At 43.0% G+C, this 25193-nt stretch overlaps 1 protein-coding gene across 1 annotated transcript in view; it reads right to left on the bottom strand.

Moving 5' to 3' along the window:
* Positions 1–497: 497 nt before the first annotated feature.
* LOC131938730 (glycine receptor subunit alpha-2) overlaps positions 498–25193 on the bottom strand; it is a 33179-nt gene continuing 8483 nt past the window's right edge. The window contains exons 4-11 of the mRNA XM_059296871.1: positions 12295–12431; positions 11591–11680; positions 9821–9903; positions 9166–9300; positions 5344–5511; positions 3891–4117; positions 3550–3647; positions 498–3388 (exon numbers count right to left, since the gene is read on the bottom strand). Of these exons, the coding sequence (XP_059152854.1) occupies positions 3307–3388; positions 3550–3647; positions 3891–4117; positions 5344–5511; positions 9166–9300; positions 9821–9903; positions 11591–11680; positions 12295–12431 (1020 nt within the window). The 3' untranslated portion in view covers positions 498–3306. The remainder of the gene's footprint in view (positions 3389–3549; positions 3648–3890; positions 4118–5343; positions 5512–9165; positions 9301–9820; positions 9904–11590; positions 11681–12294; positions 12432–25193) is intronic.

Below are 25193 nucleotides of genomic sequence, written 5' to 3'. Positions count from 1 at the left end.
CAAGTTTGAATTTTATTGCAGAACACAAAAGTGGTTTTTAAAGTTTAAAAATAAAGTTGTAAAAACGTGAGGTATCTTCTCTGATAGTGTCCTAGGTTCAAATAAAAACCTATGAACTTCTCTGATAGTGTCCTAGGTTCAAATAAAAACCCATGATCTTCTTGTGAATTCAGTCCCGATCCTCTTTCTCATAAGATATGTGAGGGCAGTCCTTCGTTCGGCCAATCGTCCATCGTCCATCAGCTATCGTCCATCATCTACCAACAATCGTCCATCATCTACCAACAATCGTCCATCATCTACCAGCAATGGTACCAACAAGATGGTCCAGGTAACCGAATTAAAAACATTTTTAATAAACTGAAACATTTTACATTTTTAAGTCAATAAATGAACACATTTTTTTTACTAGTGTAAAGGTCTATTAATAAGCTAATATGTCTATAAATAAGTGTATTAATAAGCTCTAAGGTTTACCATCATTTTTAATTGATCTTAAAATTTTGTCATGGAATGTTTTGTTTACCATCATTTTTAAATTATCCTCAAATTTTGTCATGAAATGTTTGTATCTCAGTTTTTGTGGTAGGTAGTTGTGAAGCGAATGAATGTTTCTCGACCTTTAACCCTGATATTCACTTGCAGGGCGTATAACAGTTTATATTATACCATCGGGGCAAATACAAACGGGCGAACCTATCTCAAATCTTGGACTGGAACAATTACACGAAAATACATGGACTGGAACAATTACACGCACAAAAAGATAAAATCAACACGTCATTTTCTTCTATTTTATGTTCCGGGTCAGAGACAACACCAGGCTGCAGCAGAAAAAATAAAACAACACAATTTTAGAGCAGATACCTTTGTGAAACAATCCTAGCTAGGCTTTATTAAGTCATGATTTCAAGTCATGGCAGAAAGTCATTTCTTGCTAGCAGCTGCAGTCATGTGAAGTAAGTCAAGTAATGCAGTATGTCAAGCTTCTAACACTAACCATTGTAGCAAGCCATTTTAGCAAGTCTACTAATTGGACATACTGTTTAACATAGTTTGGTGAAGGGAGGTAATGCGTGATTACAAATACAAGGGAGGTAATGAATAAAAATCATTTGATGTGGAATATTTCGTATTGTTTCGATTTATGACAGTTAACGCAAAAAGGTAATATCAAAGCTTATGCCAATGTACAATAACAAATTATAAAAATATCTTGCGTAAATATCCAAGTTTATAGTTTTATAATCACTGGGTGGGGGGAGGGGGGAGAGAGGGGGGGGGCGTGACGGTGTGGCACTGACCATCAGATGACCAGTGTCCAGTACTGTCCATCCAGATCGCAGTGTCCACATCCACTAAACAACTAAATGTGGTTTTAGTCAACTTTAGGAACACGTGAGTCAAAATGTGGTCTATAAGTTTTACGTGATCGAAGGTAATTCAAAGATTTGACACAAACTCTCCCACACTTTCTCGAGCTCACACACAATCTCCCCACACACTTTTTCAATCCCACACACACTCTCTCACACACGTTCAAGAACTCACTAATGCTATACACCTACTTCTAAAATCTGACTACTCATAGAAAAAATACAGCATGGTTTAAAATATAGACAGAATAAAAATACAGCATGGTTTAAAATATAGACAAACATCAAAATACAGCATGGTTTAAAATATAGACAAACATCATTTTAAAAATATTAACAAAGATTACGTTAACCAGGTTCATTGTTATAATAAAATTGATGTGCTTTATAATTGAATGGTGTACACGTATACATAAACAAAGCACGTATGTACACATCTATGTACATATTGTATAAACCAATTCGCAGCAACACAGTGAAGTGATATGAAGAATATTGTGTGAACTGGGCCAGCACATAACGTACAACATCTCATCTCACAGCTAGCAGTAAAAAAACAAAACATACATGCTACATCGTAACGCCCCAAACCATTTAGCTCTTGAATATTAAAGTTTAAAAAACGAGAACAATCAAAACACAATGGTGGCTGAACGTACAGGAACAGACGTGAGGTTTGGGTTGATGGGACACTTAGTCTGCCCGGGGGTACACGGGTCGGTAAACTTTTAGTGACTAGGTCGACTCTAGACGTCACGTGGTTTATCTCAACTCACAATGTAGGTTTATGAAAGTATTTCTAGAATTCGGTGCCTAAATGTGTTTACATCTTGAAAATTGTGTTTGTGTGTCTTCACTACGTTTGATGTAATGTCAGGTTTGTCTCCCTTCTCACGAGACCTGTTTGATTCGATTAACTCCCTTTCTTTACGAGAGACCTTGTTAAGCAAGATGTTGTGGTGGTGTACAGGAACCAGAGGCGTTGCTGCACACACCAAACCTGGTGGGTTACTTCAGTTTTATAGCCAACCCCAGCAAAATTTAAGGATCTAGCCACACAGGAGTTTAAGTAAAAAAAATGTGTCCCTTATTTAGTAACCCCTACCTTCCCCCACCGGTGTGTTGAGCAGAAGATAGGGACAGTCACGTTACAAACTGTCAAGCTAGAAACAGCGAAGCTGTAAACAATGAAGACCAGTATTGCGCCTGGTACAACTGTTGCGTGCCCCCTAATGTAGAACAGACACAAGGACAGCAAACAAGAGACATTCAAGTTTTTCTTGACTCTCACGAAAGTTGGGCAATGCTACAGTCAGAAAAATTAATGTAAGAGACAATAAACCCGTGACCACAGGTTCTGGGGTCAAGGACGGGGCCATGACCCCCACCCCATCAGGCTAAAGCTGGCATAGATCAAACGTAGAACAACACATTTTAATTAGCCACCAAATGATTAGAAAAATGAGTCTAGCGATACATTTTAATTAGCCACCAACTGATTGGAACAACTAAGCTTCGGCTCACCAAACGCTAGAGAAAACAGTTCGTGTCTACTGTCAACTGAGTCAAACTTAGGTTTGGTTTTCACACAACAAATATTTTAAACTCAGGTTTTAGCTCTCCACATAACAACATAGAGGGGGATAAAAGTTGACGAACGATGATCCAGCGGATTAAAGATGGCTACCGATGATCCAGTGGATTAAAGATGGCTACCGCTGACTGACATGAATTGCTAGCGAGTTCGACAGTTCTAAGTTTTCCAAGAGGAGAAGGACTTGCGACGTCCTTGGCCAAGATGAAACGGCGCCACATGGAGGCTACACCATCACCACATCGAGGCTACAACATCACCACACCGAGGCCACAACATCACCACACCGAAGCTACAACATCACGACATCGAGGCTGAGCCAGTATCTCGTGACCGCTACATGTCCACCAGATAATAGACCAGCCAGTAGCCCAGATTAAAGATTAGGAAGGCGATGGGGAAAATGTAGCGGCTAATTCTGGAAGATAAAAGCATGGTTAAATGTAACACATAATATGTTAAATGGCAGTACATACATTAATGCTAATTATATATTGACATATGGCAGCCCTACACTGACCTAAGACAGCCAATGACATAAGACAGCCACACACTGACCTAAGACAGACACACACTTACCTGTCGACATATCTGGCCCCCTGCTTGCCGTACAAACGTAGCGCCTTCGAGTCCGTCCTTGTTAGATTTGGTTTGTCTCCCTTCTCAGCGTCGCCAGCCTGGCAACACACATTTAAAAACTTGGATTTTATTACCTCCCTTTGATTCATGTCCACCCCCCCTCCCTCCCTTTCTTTAATGACACCCCTAAGCAAAGATTGGCCCCAACAGGGACAACTCCCCCCTCCCCGATTGTAATGAAACCAAGCGGGATAACTCACCCCGATTAATTGCACCAAGCGGGATAACTTATTTGCCTCCCTCTCCACCACTCAACCCATCCCTATGTACAGACACCAAACGGGACCACTCACCCCATTAGCGCCGGGAGAGTTCTCGAACGACTCCGGAGAACCGAAGCAGCGGTACGGCACCCGTCTACGGGCGAGCACGTTGATGTAGGCAAACTCCAGCAGGGAGGCGAAGACAAAGAAGAGGCAGGCGGCCATCCAGACGTCGATGGCCTTGACATAGCTGACCCTGGGCAGCGAGGCGCGCGCCCCAGAGCTCTGTGTCGTCATCGTCAGGACTGTGTGGGGAGAGAAATAATTTGGTGAGGGTAGGTCAACAGGTGAGGGGTAGGACAGCAGGTGAGGGGTAGGTCAGCAGGTCAACAGGTGAGGGGTAGGTCAGTAGGTCAACAGGTGAGGGGTAGGACAGCAGGTGAGGGGTAGGTCAGCAGGTCAACAGGTGAGGGGTAGGTCAGCTGGTGAGGGGTAGGTCAGCAGGTCAACAGGTGAGGGGTAGGTCAGCTGGTGAGGGGTAGGTCAGTAGGTGGTTGTCTACAATAGGTCGTCCAACATTGACAAAATGTAATTGTAGAAACATGTTGCTCACACATTATCGTCACACGATATTGCGCGTCAAAGATAGACACCACCCTCTAGAAATTGTAGCGTAAATAACCAAGCTCAGAATCCCCAAGTGTGACGTGTTTAATGGAAGACTCCTAGGAGCCAGGACTGACCTGTGAGCACCCCCCTCTAAACCCGGGACTGACATGTGAGCACCCCCCCCCGAGACTGACCTGTGAGCACCCCCCCCCCCCTGGGACTGACCTGTGAGCAACCCCCCCCCTGCCTGGGACTGACCTGTGAGTCCCCCCTCCACTAAACCCGGGACTACACCTGTGAGCACCCCCAATGATATCCGGGCTGGGATGGCCTCCACGTCGAGCCAAAAAGAGACCCAGGAGAGGATGACGATGAGCCCCCCCCCCCCCTAAAGTCAGGACTGACCTGTGAGCACTCCCCTCCCCCCCGGGACTGACCTGTGAGCACCCCCCGTACCCCCAGGACTGACCTGTGAGCACCCCCCACCCCCAGGACTGACCTGTGAGTACCCCCCCCCTTCGGGACTGACCTGTGAGCACCCCCCCCCAGGACTGACCTGTGACCATCCCCCCCCCCCCCCCCCCCAGGACCCACCTGTGAGCACCCCCAATGATATCCGGGCTGGGATGGCCTCCACGTCCAGCCAGAAAGAGACCCAGGAGAGGATGACGATGAGCACCCCCCCACCCCCGGGACTGACCTGTGAGCACCCCCCCCTCAGGACTGACCTGTGAGCACCCCCCACCCCACGGACCCACCTGTGAGTACCCCCAATGATATCCGGGCTGGGATGGCCTCCACGTCCAGCCAGAAAGAGACCCAGGAGAGGATGACGATGAGCACCCCCCCACCCCCGGGACTGACCTGTGAGCACCCCCCCCTCAGGACTGACCTGTGAGCACCCCCCACCCCACGGACCCACCTGTGAGTACCCCCAATGATATCCGGGCGGGGATGGCCTCCACGTCTAGCCAGAAAGAGACCCAGGAGAGGATGACGATGAGCACACTAGGCACGTACACCTGGATGATGTAGTAGCCGACGTCACGTGCCAGGATGAAGTTGCCCTGGACACAGCTAAAACTTCCGGCTGGGGAGCAGAAGATATGACGTCATTAGTGATGGACGTAATTAGAGACTTAATTAAGCTTCAGTAAAACTGACCAATACGTCAAGTATTAATGGTGAAATCCTTAAGTTGTCCTTGCTTCTTTCGTATTTCTATTGTGGTTATCGTGTTGTCTATTTTGTTAATTTGAGTTACAAAAAATAAAATCTGACTGCTAATTTAATTAAAGTGTTTCTCCTAATTATCCCTCCAACTTCACACAGACAAATTACGTACAATCAGCTGAAATGTATTTATATCTATTCTCTAGCGTCAAAAATTGGAAGGTTTAGTACCAGTCGGGTTTTTATACTACCAGATACATGAATATTACACACATATCCCTCATTACCAATGCGGTAATTAGTTTTTCTGATTACCCAGTGGCGTAGTTTGACCTTAGGCAAGGCCGAGAACTCCGCCTACAAATCGCTGGTATTATCAGCAAGGGAAATAACTTTAGTATTTTGCATTGCATTCAGCAAGTTGGTGCTCGGCCCCCCTTCATCTTCTATTAAAAGTGTGTCAGTATGTAGTCTATAAGGGGGGGGGGGGGGTGAGCTGCTCCACGGGCTGCTAGTGATGGCGTCTATACAAGATTTTTTTCATGGTGATCTTATTGTAAGGTCACCACTACATTACATGGTGATCTTATTATTAGGTCACCACTACATTACATGGTGATCTTATTGTAAGGTCACCACTACATTACATGGTGATTTTATTCTAAGGTGACCACTGCTAAAACAAACTCAATGACCTTTCTATCGACCTACGCCCCCACCCCCCACGTCCTACTTTCTGTTAAACCAACAGCTGGAAGTTTGACCAAAAAACGAGGCACCATTACCCTACATAAAGGCTGCCGTCCACTTATTGCTGACCTCTTGTTTCTGTAAGTCCCAGCCTAAATAAACCCGCCATTTTGTCTAGCCGTCAGCCGCTTCCCTCCACAGAAGTCAATACGTCATCAACTAAATGTGGAATACATAGCCCCCCCCCCCCCCACCCCACCCCAACCGTAAATGTAAAGTTCAGACAAGAGCAAATAACCTTAATCGTCATCCAACCACCCAATCATCCCAATAGCGATAGTCTCCCCTTGCATTATTTAAGACCGTCGACCATCATGATGTTATAGTATGTCTAGGAGACAGTCCAAAAACCGAGGACTTCAAGTATGACGGAGTGCTCTAGAGACAACAAGTAGGACACAGTGCTCCAGAGGACATTAAGTAGGACACATTGCCCTAAAGTACATCAAGTAGGACACAAGCCCTAGAGGACATCAAGTAGGACACTGTGCCATAGAGGACATCAAGTAGGACACTAGCCCTAGAGGACATCAAGTAGGACACTAGCCCTAGAGGACATCAAGTAGGACACAAGCTCTAGAGGACATCAGTAGGACACTGTGCCATAGAGGACATCAGTAGTACATACTGCCCTAGAGGACATCAAGTAGGACACAAGCTCTAGAGGACATCAAGTAGGACACAAGCTCTAGAGGACATCAGTAGGACATACTGCCCTAGAGGACATTAAGTAGGACAAATCCTAGCGGACATCAAGTAGGACACTAGCCCTAGAGGACATTAAGTAGAACACAGTGCACTAGAGGACATTAAGTAGGACACAAACCCTAGAGGACGTTAAGTACGCAGTACCATGGACGCACGAACTAACCAAAAGTTCAAAGAGCCCTGTGCATATCTAATTAGCTTCCGGTAATTAACCTCAATAGGCTTTTTTTTTCTCCTTTTGATAATTAACTGCAGCAGCAGAATTAATAACTCTTTAATAATGAAACGCGCAACGAAACAACTGAGAGAGCAATTCTAGACGCTGACATATTTACACCACGTCATATTTAGTCCTGGATATGTAACAAGGGGGGGGGGGGATGCAAACATCAGCATCAAACACTTGATTCGATCCTGCAAGAAACTTTCAATCATTTGAAAAGATTGAAGTGGCACCTCAGCCAATATGGGACAACGATTGAGTGTGGAAAATGTAAATCTTCTGGTGAGTTCGGTGCACGAGGCAAGAAAACGAGGTCAAATGTTGCGTCATTAATCCAATTGTTTCGAGGTCACACGCGCGCGCTAAAATGGAAATGTTTCCGTGAAAAGCTGCAGAATAATGCCAGGGTATTGATAGAGTAAATCTGTTAAACGGGGTGGGCTAGAGGTTAAATCTTTTAGGGGGGGGGGGTGGAGGGGTGGGTTAGAGGTTAAATCTTTTAGGGGGGGGTGGAGGGGTGGGTTAGAGGTTAAATCTTTTAGGGGGGGGGGGGGGTGGAGGGGTGGGCTAGAGGTTAAATCTTTTAGGGGGGGGGGGGGTGGAGGGGTGGGTTAGAGGTTAAATCTTTTAGGGGGGGGGAGGGGTGGAGGGGTGCATGCGGGGTGGGCTAGAGGTTAAATCTTTTAGGGGGGGGGGGGTGGAGGGGTGGGTTAGAGGTTAAATCTTTTAGGGGGGGAGGGGTGCATGCGGGGTGGGCTAGAGGTTAAATCTTTTAGGGGGGGGGGGGGTGGAGGGGTGCATGCGGGGTGGGCTAGAGGTTAAATCTTTCAGGCAGGGGATGCGGGGGGGGGGGGGGAGGGGCGGGGGTGCATGCGGGGTGGGCTAGAGGTTAAATCTTTCAGGGAGGGAATGGGGGGGGGTGCTTGTGGGGCTGGTTATTTCATTGATAGGTGGTGGGGGGGGGGCTTTTGGCTGGGTGGGGGAGTAATGTGTGTGGATTTTATGGTTATTCCATTTCTTTGAATGATGTTGTGGGTGAGGCTGGGGGGAGGTGGATGGTGTAACGTGGGACGCTAGGTCTGTGATGTATGATGTTAAGGGAGAAAGGCAGGGGCCTTAAGGTAAATAAATTGTGACGTGGAGACTATGGTGACACTTGCAGAGATCAGCAGGAGATGGGACCATTGAGAAATGGGACTATAGAGAAATGGGACCATAGAGAAATGGGACCTTAGAGAAATGGGACCATATGGAAATGGGACCACCAAGAGATAAAACAATCCCCTGATGTGGGGAACCAAGGGGTGGGCTGGGAGAAAAGGTTGACTCGGGTAGGGTGGTATTAAAGAGATTAAAACCTTACATAACTTCCATTTGTCAGACACTATTTAAGTACAACGGGGTTAAGCTATTTCTTCATTCAAATTGACAGAAAACAGTTTCTGAGCCTATTTACATAATAGAGGAATAGGACTATGGTAAAACGTTTTCGTTACTACCAACATGAAGTCTAGCCAGTATTCTAATAGATTTTATCGTGCATTTGATCATTCGTTTTTTATGTATGCACACTAAAATATAATTTAATTTTTAAAAATTCAGTAAACGATTGACAAGGTTAAGACTGGACTCGTCATGCCCACAGACCCACTCTACTTCCTCCCCCACCCTGATATTAGATTTTCTTTTCTTGTATGTCTTGGTGCAGTTGTCCAGATCGTGCTACATGAGACCCCCCCTAGCCCCCCCCCCCTCATGCCCTACCCCCACTGACTTACTTTCCTTGTATGTCTTGGTGCAGTTGTCCAGATCGTGGTACATGAGCCCCCCCCCCCCCCCTACCCCAATCCACTGCCCCCCCACCCTCATGCCCCACCCCCCATGACTTACTTTCCTTGTATGTCTTGGTGCAGTTGTCCAGATCGTGGTACATGAGTGTGTACTGCGACAGCTGCAGTTCCTCGTTGTAGTCTATTGGCTTGTGCTCCATCCAGCGGTACACGATGTTCTCTGTCGTGTAGCCGTCTGTGGAATACGGGAGTCACGTGGTCAGACACTTGCAGGTACGCAACACAGCATTACAAGGCGTCGCACACTGACAACTGGACATTATGACACCGATGACATACATGAGAGCAGTGACATACATGACAACACGACACTAGTGGCAATAACCATGACAATGCAACAATGACATACACAAGGGCATTAGAACACCATTTACATACATGACAACATGACACCGATACTAGTTACATATCCACGTGACAAAATAACACCAGTGACATTAAACATGACAATGCAACAATGACATACACCCTGACGTCATGTAAGTCAACAGTGACATGTCATATGACAACTAAACTGAACTATTCTCACATGACATGTAGGTTTTACCCCAGCCATCTCATTGTCTGGTACCGTGTCTACTAAACAACTGTTGGACCAGTCTCCCAACCCCCACACCCCATCATCACGGCTGAGGGATGGTCTAGCCGGTGTCTAGACTAAGAAAATGGTGCTCACACCAACCACAACTACTCACAGCTAGCAATTTTGATGGGGCACCTCTGTATATCAAGCGGGTATTTCTGGAGCTTCATGTGACAGGAAAGTAACACGGACAGTCTGGAGAAAAAAAAACGGAGATTTCCATTTCAATCATCGGATATTCCCGTAAATTAAAAGTAAAAGTGCGGGAGAATGGTAAATTTTCGGGAAAATTAAAAAAGAAAAAGGCCTACTTTACAGAAACAAAATGAATAGTTAACACATGAAAACAAGGTAGTCTATGATTGATCTCTGTGGGTATTTGAGATCAATATCACTGCAGTTTAAAAAGTGTTAAGTAATTAGGTGTGACGTAGTGGTATTACTGATGAACTTTGAACTTAATGTTTTTCAAGTTATTTTCAGAGATAGACGACTGCAAGCTAGAACTCGAAACATTCTCACCTAGACAGCGCTACTGTTGTACTATTTTTACCCAACGTCCGAGGGCATGGTTAAACACGCACCTAGATAAAGTTGATGGACCCGACCATTATGGTAGCCTGCCACCCCCCCCCCCCCCCCCCCCACCAAGGTCCGAGCTTATCATTCCTGGAACATTCCAGACCAGACAGACAATTTAGGGAGAACGGAAATCCCCAGACTAATTTCACTTTCATTTCCCCAATGGGAGCTCAAGACGTCTGTAACCTTTCCACCTGGGTTCGAATCCCACCCAGTCCTTTATATGTGTACCAAGTGTGTACATTATTTATCCCGGCACTAATTAGCTCCTGACATTCACGTTAGCTGGTCACGTGGTCAGTTCAAACATAGCCAGACCCAAGAAGTTGGCGCATCTCAACTAGATCAGGTCAATTACTTGATGGTTGATACACAATTAGATTAATTAATTAGTTGAGTAAAAACATGTAGACCTTTTGATCCTCCGTGGACATTAAATTTTGTCATCTTTTGTGACCTTGTCATGTTAACTTATTGGCATCGAACATAGGCGTTTTCTACGTTGATTAAACACAGTGGTAGTCCTACACACATAGACGTCCTACACACATAGACGTCCTACACACATAGACGTCCTACACACATAGACGTCCTACACACATAGACGTCCTACACACATGGACGTCCTACACACATAGACGTCCTACACACATGGACGTCCTACACACATGGGAGTCCTACACACATGGACGTCCTACATACATAGACGTCCTACACACATGGGCGTCCTACACACATAGACGTCCTACACACAGTGGTCGTCCTACACACATAGACGTCCTACACACATGGACGTCCTACACACATGGGCGTCCTACACACATGGAAGTCCTACACACATAGACGTCCTACACACATGGGCGTCCTACACACATGGACGTCCTACACACATGGGCGTCCTACACACATAGACGTCCTACACACATGGACGTCCTACACACATGGGCGTCCTACACACATGGAAGTCCTACACACATAGACGTCCTACACACATGGGCGTCCTACACACATAGACGTCCTACACACATAGACGTCCTACACACATGGACGTCCTACACACATAGACGTCCTACACACATAGACGTCCTACACACATAGACGTCCTAAGTATTTAGCGACTTATACATATATAGACCCAACTTGTAGAACAAATGTCACAATTATTTGTTGTAACAAAAGTTTGTTATAAAATCTAATTATCGTGTAACAAAAGTTTGTTATAAAATTTAATTATCGTGTAACAAAAGTTTGCTATAAAACCTAATTATCGTGTAACAAAAGAAAAAATTGCAGACGTGACCTCATGCTGTAGTAGATGGTGCCGTTACGGTACAGGTGCATCAGCTTGTTGGGGACGGTCACAATGTGGAACTCACCTTTCTTCTCGTTCCTGGAAGTGGACAAAACTCTGGCATTAGCACCTGGACAGGTAAACAACGGGACAGGTGGGAGAGGGAGGAGAGGTGGGAGGAGAGGTGGGAGAGGAGAGGTGGGAGAGGACAGGTGGGAGAGGTGGGAAAGGAGAGGTGGGAGAGGAGAGGTGGGAGAGGAGAGGTGGGAGAGGATAAGAGTGAGAGTCTTAAGAGAGGTGAGACATTGTGGAGACACAGTTTTGATATGACGCGTTGGGTGTTTTTAAACGGGTCAGTTACCCACATTACCTGAAAAACATGTCAGGTACCCACATTACATGAAAAACGGGTCAGTTACCCACATTACCTGAAAAACATGACTGGTACCCACATTACCTGAAAAAAGTGAGTGGTACTCACATTACCTGAAAAAAGTGAATGGTACCCACCTGAAAAACATGTCAGGTACCCACATTACCTGAAAAACGGGTCAGTTACCCACATTACCTGCATAACGTGTCAGGTACCCACATTACATGAAAAACGGGTCAGTTACCCAAATTACCTGAAAAACATGACTGGTACCCACATTACCTGAAAAAAGTGAGTGGTACCCACATTACCTGAAAAAAGTGAGTGGTACCCACATTACCTGAAAAACGTGTCAGGAACCCAAATCATGGACATGAGCTTGATGTCAATCTCTAGCCAGGTCGCCTTGGAATAGTTCATGAACTGGAGGCGAGGGTCCACCCACCTCTGACGTAGGTAGATGTTCATTGAGTAGTCCTAGAGGAGGTAAGAGAGGTGTGGTCATGGTGGGGAGGTAAGAGAGGTGTTGTTATGTGGGGTGGGGGTGGGGTGGTAAGAGAGGTGTGGTCATGAGGGGAGGTAAGAGAGGTGTGGTCATGGGGGAGGTAAGAGAGGTGTGGTCATGGTGGGGAGGTAAGAGAGGTGTTGTTATGTGGGGAGGTAAGAGAGGTGTTGTTATGTGGGGAGGTAAGAGAGGTGTTGTTATGTGGGGAGGTAAGAGAGGTGTTGTTATGTGGGGAGGTAAGAGAGGTGTTGTTATGTGGGGAGGTAAGAGAGGTGTTGTTATGTGGGGAGGTAATCGAAGGGCTTGATTGTGTAACAACTAACTATTATATTTTAATGTCTAGAACTCATTAGGTCGCAATTATGAACATTGGCCAATCCAATTGCTGTATATGCGCTTGGGCAACCACGTGTCAGTCCAAAACGAGACTTCCGGTCAGTTTAATCACATGACCGCAGCAAGCGCCATCAAAATAAAATTTCAAGCAGAAATTGACTTCTCCAGGGGAAGCAATCCATTCACTAGCAGACGTTAGTTCACCAGCAGACGTATACATCTTCATTTAAAATCAAACGACACGGGGAGCGGAATATATTGAGACGTTTGTCGCCCCTTGTGGGACCACGGGGGGTGTGGGGGTGATGGATGGGTTCAGTCGGGGGGTGGGGGTTATGGATGGGTTCAGTCGGGGGGTGGGGACGGCGTGATGGAGGGTGGAATCAGGAAACTTATGTAGTCGTCTGGCCATATGTCAGCTGACGGTAGCAGCCTCGTTTGGGATAGTGTTGGTCAGCTGATGGAGAGGTCAGCTGATGGAGAGGTCAGTTGATAGAGAGGTCAGCTGATGGAGAGGTCAGCTGATGGATAGGTCAGCTGAGGTCAGCTAATGGAGAGGTCAGCTGAGGTCAGCTGATGGAGAGGTCAGCTGATGGAGAGGTCAGCTGATGGAGAGGTCAGTTGATGGAGAGGTCAGCTGATGGAGAGGTCAGTTGATGGAGAGGTCAGCTGATGGAGAGGTTAGTTGATGGAGAGGTCAGCTGATGGAGAGGTCAGTTGATGGAGAGGTCAGCTGATGGAGAGGTCAGCTGATGGAGAGGTCAGCTGATGGAGAGGTCAGCTGAGGTCAGCTGATGGAGAGGTCAGTTGATGGAGAGGTCAGATGATGGAGAGGTCAGCTGATGGAGAGGTCAGTTGATGGAGAGGTCAGCTGATGGAGAGGTCAGTTGATGGAGAGGTCATCTGATGGAGAGGTCAGCTGATGGAGAGGTCAGCTGATGGAGAGGTCAGCAGTAGTATATTAGGTCGCTTTTGGAGCGTATTCCTGGCGGAGGTGGGGAGGGTGAGGAACAATGACATATAGTAAAATACTCGGGAGCAGGATGCGCGGGTGGCGCAAAGACATATAGCAAAATACTACGCCAGCTGCCGCAGCCTGGCGCATCGGGAGGGTAAGGGTGGGTGAGCAGGATGTGGGGGTGGCGCAAAGACATATAGTAAAATACTACGCCAACTGGGGTTGGCGGAGGTGGTGGGGAAGTAGGTCACCTTTTGGTGACCTTGTGACGTAATTAGTAACATTATGACGTAATTAGTGACTTTGTGATGTAATCATTGACCTAGTTACGTAATTTTAATGCGTTTTTTAATGAGTTTTAATGAGTTTTTTAAATTTTTAATCAATTTTTATTGACTAGTTACGTAATTTGATTATTTGTTTACTTTTTAATTAATTTTTATTGACCTAGTTACGTAATTGGATTTTAATGAGTTTGAATTTAATTTTGTAATTTTAATTAATTTTTATTAACGAGTTACGTAATTTGATTATTTGTTTGATTTTAAATTGTTTACTTTGTTTGTTTACTTGTTGTTTATTTGTTTATATTGTGTAATTTTTATTCAATAGTTACGTAATGTGATTTTAATTATTTTTATTTTGTTTATTTTTAATTTTATTTTATTTTATAATTAGTTAAATTATTATTAACTAGTTACGTAATTTGATTTTAATTACTTTGTTTATTTATTTATTTAATATATTTCTTTTCTTTGATGTTTAATTTGTTGGTTTGTTTGAATGTATGTATGTTTAAATAAAAGACTAACACTAGCCGTGTACTTTGTGAATAACATCCATTAAAGATAACGATCAGGCGACAGCTGTTACGTATCGATCCGCGATCCTTTGTTGACACACGCTGAGCGGTTTTTAATGGGCTTTATATTGATCGCAGCCGCTGGCCCATCACAGCATGATGTCCCACCTAATTAAATTTTGTTATGCTTCACCGAGTTTCCCCCGCTCGGTTGACAGCTGTGCAACAGCTGTTGTGCGACAGCTGGTGGTGTAATTAGGTTGACCAACCGGACATTACCTTGTTGGTTTTCTAGTACGCGTATGCTACACGTATATACACACACACACACACACAATCACAGAAACTAACTTTCTTACTTTTATATTAAAAGACAAGTATGTGTTATTGTTTTGTTACTTGTCCCTGAAAGTTATGTAACTCGGTATCCTGTATAAGATATATGACTGGAAGCAAAATCAACCATTTAAAACGATGGATCCGAGATGGAAACATCCCTTTACCGCTCTGATCGCTGGGCCAACTGGGAGTGGTAAAACAGTATTTGTCAAAACCTTTTTATCCCAGGTGTCAGAGATGATGGATCCGGCACCCGAGGAAATTTATTACTGTTACGGGGAGTGGCAACCTTTGTTTGATACCATAAAGAACGTTCAGTTTGTGGAAGGTCTTCCTGACTTAGAAAATGGATCAATGGGGGATGGAAAACGTCGACGTTTAGTCGTCATCGATGATTTGATGGCGGAAACAGATGAGCGAATTACAAAATTGTTTACGAAAGGGAGTCACCATCGTAATATTAGTGTCATGTATATTGTCCAAAACCTATTCGGGAAAAATAAAGAACAAAGAACCATCAGTCTCAATTCGCATTACATAGTGTTGTTCAAGAACCCTAGAGACGGTTCACAAATTACAAATTTGGCAAAACAAATGTATCCCGGTCGCGTTTCGTATGTCCAGGAAAGTTTTAAGGACGCAACATCGGCCCCTCATGGTTATTTGTTGATCGACCTTCGACAGGAAACACCGGATAATCTGAGATTACGCAGTAGTATCTTTTCTTACGAGCAGCAAGTCGTTTACGTCCCGAAATAAAAGCAACCATGTCTGAGTCGGTAAAACAACAAGGTGAGATGTTAAGGTTTTTGGCTCGGGCCAAACCACCCGCCGTGAAAGCCGTTGTCGAAAATGCTACCCCACAACTCGTAAAAACGTTATGCGAGTGCTGTCACAATGTATTAAAAGGCAACGTTCCCCTCACGCCCGGTCAGAAGAGACGTTTGCGTCGTCACAAAGTGAACTTGAGACAACTTACCAAAAAGTCATTGACCGTCAAAAGACGAAAGCAAATTTTGCAGACCGGTGGTTTCCTAGGTGCTTTACTCGGACCAGTTCTCGGTGTGCTTAAAGGTGTCTTGGGATTTTAAAGATGGCCAGGAAAATGCTTTTAATGGATCCTCGAATATTAGAGTCTATGCAACAAAAAGCATATGTACCACCCGATACACTCAACGATAGTCTACGCCTTTTGGATATGCAAATGGAACATATCTTAAATAGGGAAGATTTGTCACCACACGACAAAGTGAGACAATATCAAAAGACACTACAGCTCTACACGACGCGACTTAGCGATTATAGAAACAAGTCCCTAGGATTAGTCGATGTGAAACCATCCACCGTGAATACCCCAACGACCGAGGTTGAAAAACCACAAGAAAACATAACCGAACCTAAAAAAGAAACGATAGACATAACAGAATCTGAAACTAAAACGAAATCCGGCTCGCCTGACTCTGATATTCACCCCTCGAAGAAAACGAAGACACACGTAGAAAAAACACCACCATCGAAACGTACCAGAAGTAAGAAAACTAAAACAAGCACTACCAAATGGGACGCGTGGGAAAAAACCAAACACTAAAAAGACATTACTATGACCCCAGTAGACCAGGTGCCTACGGCGGCGTGTTTAAGCACCCTGAAATTGGAACTAAGAAAATTAAAGAATGGTTAAGTCATCAGGATACCTACACGTTACATAAACCTCTTCGGCGACACTTTCAGAGGCGCCCCACCATCACCGGTGGGACAAATCACCAGTTTCAAGCGGATCTTATAGATATGCGCATGTTACGAAAGTACAATGGTGGTGCTTCTTACCTATTGACCTGCATCGATGTGTTTAGCAAATTCGCCTGGGCGATTCCGATAAAGAAAAAAACGGGTAAGGCTCTAGCGGAGGCCGTACGTAAAATATTTACTACTAGAAAACCTATAAATTTTCAAACAGACAAAGGTAGTGAATTTGTCAACAAGACATTTTTAAAATTTCTTAAAGATGAGGGCGTTCATTTCTTTACCACTGAGAATGAAGATATTAAGGCGGCTATAGTTGAGAGATTCAATCGAACATTAAAAGAAAAAATGTGGCGGTACTTTACAAAAACAAATCGTCTTCGTTACATTGATGTCGTAGACGACTTGATCACCAACTATAACCACTCGTACCATAGGAGTATTCGTATGGCCCCTGTGAATGTTAATTTGTCTAATCAAGAAAGGGTCTGGAATACTTTATACGAACATGGGGACATTACTTATCGAAAAGTATTTAACGAAGGTGATCGTGTACGGATCAGCCAAAGTCGAAACACGTTTAAAAAGGGTTATACCCCGTCGTGGACGGAAGAACTGTTTACGGTGAGCCGCGTGAACGCGACAACGCCTGTAACATACGTCTTGAAAGATGATTCAGGTGAAGAAGTGAAAGGTTCGTTTTACAAAGAGGAGCTTCAGAAAGTGGGGGACAAAAAAGTGTACCGCGTCGAACAAATTATACAAGAAAGAAAGGGTGTCGGTGGTAAAGAGTATTTAGTCAAGTGGTTCGGTTATAACCCTTCATTCAACAGTTGGATTTCAGCTAGAGACATTTCGAAATATAAAGACTAAGGATGGAGGAAACGGTAAAAAGCCTAAGTCTGGATGACCCCGTGTTGGAAGAAACGCTCAGACCGTTCGGTGGGATCGAGGTGAGACCCAGATCCACCACGTTTTCTATCGGTTCGACCATTTCGAGTTGGTTCGGTAGACTAAGGACACGACCGGAAATCGTTTTCATCTCTCAAATGTTGGTTATATTTGTCGTCATTGCTTTTTCACTATTTAATCTGACGCGTGGAACGGTCGACGACAAAGAGGGAAAACTCTGGGTCGTGTTGTTATCCAGCTGTCTCGGATATATTTTACCTAACCCAACCATTGCAAGGACCAAAATTTTACAATGAGTTTTTATGTGACCCTGCCTAGCAATACATCACCGAATGTTTTTCCAGACAACGAGGCTGGGCATTTTTTCGTTAAATTACCACAGACTATCGATGTGAGTTTACACTACGAAGTTGGTCTGGTCGAGATTCAAATGCCGAACGCGTTTTGTATGCTTAGAGAACATCAAATTTGGCTCCAGTATCATTCCAGTACAGAAGGTGAAGACGTTAACCTTTTCATATATGGAGTACGACAGACCAAAAATAATTACATAGACCCGCTTGTTAACGCTATTAAAAAACTAATAAAAAGAGATATTGATGAACAAAAAGTGGAAGTTATAATTTCAAACTGTAACAAGGGATTTAAGAAAGTTGTCGTAAAAGTAATTGCGGCTGGAATAGAAAGTACCATCCGTGACAGGTTGACAGGCTATTTACATATTCCTGGTAGAGTTAGGGAGAAACATCTCCCTGAAGACGAAGTAAAAACGGTATTCGTCTATTGTGACCTCGTAAAAACGAGACCTGTTGGTGATGTCATGGTCCCTTTGCTTCGAACCGTACCGATCGTTGAGAAGAACCCAAGTTCCGTTTTTCGTATTTACGACAAACCACACTACATCCCCCTGAACCGCTTTTCATTCGACACTGTGGAAATACTTTTATGCGATGACTTGGGACAAACGCTCTCATTCACAAGTGGAACGTCGGTGTTGACACTCCATTTTAGAACACGTAAACATTTCGATCTCGAATAACTCACACCATGGTGAAACACACACTTTTACATCGAAACCCTAAATTGTACGAGGATTTTTACTGTAACCAGTACGGTGATGGTTTACCCGTTTTTATCGGTGGACGAAATCAGAGAGGACACGGTATTGGTAGTTTCTTTAGTGGTCTAGGTCGAATGGTCCTCCCTTGGATAAAGACGGGAGGTAAGGCTTTACTCAGAGAAGGTGTTAGTACCGGGTTGCAAGTTGCAAACGACGCATTAGCGGGAAGAGACGTTGGAGAATCGTTTAAAGAACACGCCAAGGAAGCCGGACATCGTTTATTGCAAGGCGCCGTTGATCACCTAGGACAAAACCAATCAGGAAGCGGGTTGAGAAGAAAGCGGGGGTTCTCGAGACCACCTGGTGAACCCTTCGAACAACAGATAAAACTAACACGCAGACCAAACCACAAACATTCGAAGACGTGTGTTAAGAAGAAGCATCCCAAGTATTCAGATATATTTGCTTAACCATGGCTCTTATTCACCCGAGTTCCTGTGAGTGCTTACATTCTGGATTGGATTTATTTAGTACACCCCCGACACAAACTGCCGTCGAGGAGGGTCAATTTGTTGAAATACATCCCCTGGCGTCCTTGGCACAAGGTGCACCTATAGAATTTGCCATTTCTGGCAACAGTGAAGACTATCTCGATTTGTTTAATACTTATTTACACGTGCGCGCTAAAGTAACCTTAGCGAATGGTGATTCAATACCAGCGGATGTTGATGTCGCACCCGTCAATTATTTTTTGCACAGTTTATTTTCACAAGTGGATATTTCTCTAAACGATACGCTAATTACTGCTAGTGAGAACACCTATCCGTATCGCGCCTATCTGGAAGCTACGTTAAATCACGGGGAAGAGGCCAAGAATGGGTCTCTATCGGCCGCTCTTTATGCGAGGGACTTAGCCTGTTATTTCGAGGAATTCAAAGATGACAATAATGAAGGGTATAGGATTCGCCGCACCACCGCTGCTGAAAGTCATGAGATCGATATGATGGGACGTATACACTCTGACATTTTCGCTCAAGATCGGTATATGCTGAATGGTGTTGACATTAAAATTAAACTTACACCCGCAAAAGACAGTTTCACTCTCTTGACAGCAGAACCAAACAAGGGATATAAAGCGGTTATAACGTACGCAACATTGGTGGTTAGAAAAGCCAGACTTAACCCCGCCATTTCTATCGCACACGAAAAGGCTTTAACGACAACAAATGCAAAATACCCTTTTAAACGCGTTGTAATAAAAACCTTTGCTATACCGAAAGGTATGTTAAGTCACAACCAAGACAATTTGTATATGAGTCAAACACCGACCCGTTTAGTGATCGGTCTAGTCGCCTCTACCGCCTTTAATGGAAGTTACACGAAAAACCCCTTCAATTTTCAACATTTTCACTTGACGTATTTAAATGTAAGCGTTGATGGTCGCTCGTTATCGGGAAAACCACTGGTCATGGACTTTGATAAGAAACAAGCCATTAGAGCGTTTTTCAATAGTAACCTCGCTCTTGGTATGGTTGGAAAAGATGCTGGTAATGGGATAGATTATAAAAACTTTAAGAACGGGTATACCCTGTTTGCTTTTGATTTAAGCCCTAGTCTTTTGGATGGTGAACAATTTGAATTGGCTAAATCCGGACCTGTTTCTATTGAACTTAAATTTTCACAAGTTACAGCTGACCCGATTCAAGTTATTGTGTATGCTGAACTTGATTCGGTGTTAGAAATTTCGAAAACGAGGCAAGTGCTTACAGATTACACCGCCTAACTTGGCCTATAAAAGAAAATGAACACAAGAGAACTACAAAGTATACTGGCCGCGGACTTATTTGTGCAACGCACAACTCTCTTTGCCGTTTTAGCGTGCGATCAGTTACCCGCGCGTCTCGATAGAACGAAGCAAGCGGCATTCATTATCAATCTAGATTCATCCTCGGAGGCAGGGAGTCATTGGGTTGGTCTATTTTTCAACGGACTATCGCAATTTACTTATTTCGATAGTTTTGGCTTACCACCTCGGGAGCGGGCCATTTTGTCTTTTATAAAAAATAATTCAAACAGACCACTCGTTTACAATTCAAGAGTGTTACAAGATATTCTAACCAACAGTTGTGGGCTATATGCAGCCTATTTTGTTTTGAAGAAAGCTCGAGGTGCAAATTTAAAAGTTATATTACAACCCTTTTCGGCGTCAGCGAATCGTCAATATATTAACGATCGTATTATATTACGTTTAACACTTCAAATTATTGGAACTAATTATAAAAGATTATTTCAAGATGTCTAATGAAGATTGGATACTTGTGGCCAGAGGTAACAATAAAGTGACGGAAATACGAACGATGAATCACACCGGATTTAAATTGGCGATTGTCAGCCAATTCATGAACAAAAACACTTTAAATCTTAGAGAGCTTATAGATGGGACCGATCTTAATTTTCCTACAAATTCTGGTGTTAGTATGAGTCGCGTCTGCTTTGAGCGCCTATTAAGTTTACAGGATGAAATTTTAAAAGCCTTTGATGAATTGGAAAAACGTTAATAAACAAATAAAATATAAGAAGACTTTTGTTCTAATTTAGTGTGTGTGTGTGTGTGTGTGTGTGTGTGTGTGTGTGTGTGTGTGTGTGTGTGTGTGTGTGTATATACGTGTAGCATACGCGTACTAGAAAACCAACAAGGTAATGTCCGGTTGGTCAACCTAATTACACCACCAGCTGTCGCACAACAGCTGTGCAAAAATCGATTAACGTGGTAACAGATGTTCCCACACTTAACGCGGAGAGGCACTTAATGTACGTCGTTAATTATCATGACCTATCAAACCGAGCAGGGAAACTCGGTGAAGCATAACAAAATTTAATTAGGTGGGACATCATGCTGTGATGGGCCAGCGGCTGCGATCAATATAAAGCCCATTAAAAACCGCTCAGCGTGTGTCAACAAAGGATCGCGGATCGATACGTAACAGCTGTCGCCTGATCGTTATCTTTAATGGATGTTATTCACAAAGTACACGGCTAGTGTTAGTCTTTTATTTAAACATACATACATTCAAACAAACCAACAAATTAAACATCAAAGAAAAGAAATATATTAAATAAATAAATAAACAAAGTAATTAAAATCAAATTACGTAACTAGTTAATAATAATTTAACTAATTATAAAATAAAATAAAATTAAAAATAAACAAAATAAAAATAATTAAAATCACATTACGTAACTATTGAATAAAAATTACACAATATAAACAAATAAACAACAAGTAAACAAACAAAGTAAACAATTTAAAATCAAACAAATAATCAAATTACGTAACTCGTTAATAAAAATTAATTAAAATTACAAAATTAAATTCAAACTCATTAAAATCCAATTACGTAACTAGGTCAATAAAAATTAATTAAAAAGTAAACAAATAATCAAATTACGTAACTAGTCAATAAAAATTGATTAAAAATTTAAAAAACTCATTAAAACTCATTAAAAAACGCATTAAAATTACGTAACTAGGTCAATGATTACATCACAAAGTCACTAATTACGTCATAATGTTACTAATTACGTCACAAGGTCACCAAAAGGTGACCTACTTCCCCACCACCTCCGCCAACCCCAGTTGGCGTAGTATTTTACTATATGTCTTTGCGCCACCCCCACATCCTGCTCACCCACCCTTACCCTCCCGATGCGCCAGGCTGCGGCAGCTGGCGTAGTATTTTGCTATATGTCTTTGCGCCACCCGCGCATCCTGCTCCCGAGTATTTTACTATATGTCATTGTTCCTCACCCTCCCCACCTCCGCCAGGAATACGCTCCAAAAGCGACCTAATATACTACTGTCAGCTGATGGAGAGGTCAGCTGATGGAGAGGTCAGCTGATGGAGAGGTCAGTTGATGGAGAGGTCAGTTGATGGAGAGGTCAGCTGATGGAGAGGTCAGCTGATGGAGGTCAGTTGATGGAGAGGTCAGCTGATGGAGAGGTCAGCTGATGGAGAGGTCAGCTGATGGAGAGGTCAGTTGATGGAGAGGTCAGCTGATGGAGAGGTTAGTTGATGGAGAGGTCAGCTGATGGAGAGGTCAGTTGATGGAGAGGTCAGCTGATGGAGAGGTCAGCTAATGGAGAGGTCAGCTGATGGAGAGGTCAGCTAATGGAGAGGTCAGCTGATGGAGAGGTCAGCTGATGGATAGGTCAGCTGATGGATAGGTCAGCTGATGGAGAGGTTAGCTGATGGAGAGGTCAGCTGATGGAGAGGTCAGCTGATGGAGAGGTCAGCTGATGGAGAGGTCAGTTGATGGAGAGGTCAGCTGATGGAGAGGTCAGCTGATGGAGAGGTCAGCTAATGGAGAGGTCAGCTGATGGAGAGGTCAGTTGATGGAGAGGTCAGCTGATGGAGAGGTCAGCTGATGGAGAGGTCAGCTGATGGAGAGGTCAGCTGATGGAGAGGTCAGCTAATGGAGAGGTCAGCTAATGGAGAGGTCAGCTGATGGAGAGGTCAGTTGATGGAGAGGTCAGCTGATGGAGAGGTCAGCTAATGGAGAGGTCAGCTAATGGAGAGGTCAGCTAATCTATCCACAAAAACTGCGCGTGATATCAGCACACCTGATGTGCTTTAGCGATTCGCACAATGTTAAAATTTCAAAAATAAAACATTTATAAAACCGTTTAGTAAATCAAGAATTTTTATGCACTAAAACTAATAAACCGGGAGTGATCTCCCCTAAACTATCTCGAATATTCTTATAGAACACTACGGGGGATGGCAAATTGGGATAAAGACATGATTTTTAATCCATTTTTAATTACTTAAACTTTTTAAAATAGAATAGAATCTCGAAGAAAAAAAAATTGACAGAAGTCAGAGAATCAGATATTTTACGGGTTCGGCGTGGTCGAGTCGGTAAACTCACGGTTGCTAAACCGAAAAATCTCCAGTTCGAACCCTTGGGCAGATGAGGCTCATTAGCCGGGGACAGCCACTCTTCTAGGAGAGACAACTTTAAAAAAAAATATTACACAGTAGCTAGCTTTTATTTATTTTAATTTAGTTTTATAACCATTGTTGCTCTATAAGTTTTAGGACATTAATTAATGTTCTCAGTGTTGCAAGACTTCGAGACATATTACACATGTAATTAAATCAATAGAGACATATTACACATGTAATTAAATCAATATCGACTAGACATATTACACATGTAATTTAATCAATATCAACTAGACAGATTACACATGTAATTTAATCAATATCAACTAGACAGATTACACATGTAATTTTATCAATATCGAGACATATTACACATGTAATTAAATCAATATAGATTTTTTAAAAGATCCGGCGATTAAAAAAAAGAGAACATTATTTTAGAGCTTAGCGTTTGTTTTTATCGAAGCTAATTAGATGGTCTGATTAAAGATCAAACGCTAAATGCATCTAAACAGGAATAAATTTTCAACTTAAAAAAAAATCTTCAACAAAGGAAAGAAAGAAGCCAGATAAAATACATATTTTCTCCACGAATTCTGGAATATTCTTCTATGAATGTCAAGTACCCGCTAGAGAGTAGACCAGTGTGGAATAAAATATTGAACAGACGAAGACAAAAGATTTATAATCCATTCACGACAACTGGAGTAGGCCCTAACGTGATGTGGACCACATACCCCCCCCCCCCCACAATTTGATATACCCCCTGACCCCATTTCTCCCCCCCCCCCTGCTAGTTTTTTTGTGTTGATGCAAGTAATTTGAAACATTGATTTGTTTCTGTTGCCCTACAAGAAAATATTTGAAAGTTGAAATGTTACATGAAAGAAAACAATAAATATAAAAACCGGGAGTGATCTCCCCTAAACTTTCTCGAATATTCTTATATAAAATAACAGGGGATGGAAACTCGGGCTATAGACATGATTTTTAATCCATTTTAAATACTTAAAGTTTTAAAAATAGAATAAAATCTCGTAGACAAATTAATTGCACACCAAGTGAACGCAAATAAAAAAAGCGCATAATAGTGCGCAATATTATTAGTACTTTTAAAATTTACATTAGTTTTTTGAGAAATCGGAAGTAGCGTAAATTACTACTTCCAGTCAACGGAAATTACTCAAAATTTAACAGAAGGTAGAGAATTAGATCTTTTACTTACATGTGAAATTTCATTTATCTATCTGAAATAGTACTCAAGTTATAGGCTTTTAAAAAATTCAAAGTAGGAAAAGTACCACTTCCGGTTATCGGAAATCGCTCAAAAGTTGATACGGATCTACGATTTTGATAAAATACTTATATATGAAATTTCATCAACCTAGCTGTAACGGTACTCAAGTTATCGTGTTTACACACGGACAGACAGACACACAGACACACACACACACAGACATACGGACAAGATTGCAAAATTATGTTTTTCCGTATCAGTGAGGTGTAAAACGTCGAGATTTGTAAAAATCTCGATTTTTTTTTTTGCACGATTACAATACTTTCTCTATACTACGTATATACGAGAAAGTAAAAATGATGAAATATTGTAGCATTTGTTGGGTCTCAAGTTTAAGGGAG

This window comes from Physella acuta, unplaced genomic scaffold, assembly GCF_028476545.2.
Source record: "Physella acuta isolate Inbredline_101_S28 unplaced genomic scaffold, ASM2847654v3 ptg000017l, whole genome shotgun sequence".
Classification (NCBI taxonomy): Eukaryota; Metazoa; Mollusca; class Gastropoda; family Physidae; genus Physella; species Physella acuta.
The sequence above is the reverse complement of the archived record's forward strand: the minus strand, read 5'-3'. Positions and strand labels throughout refer to the sequence as shown.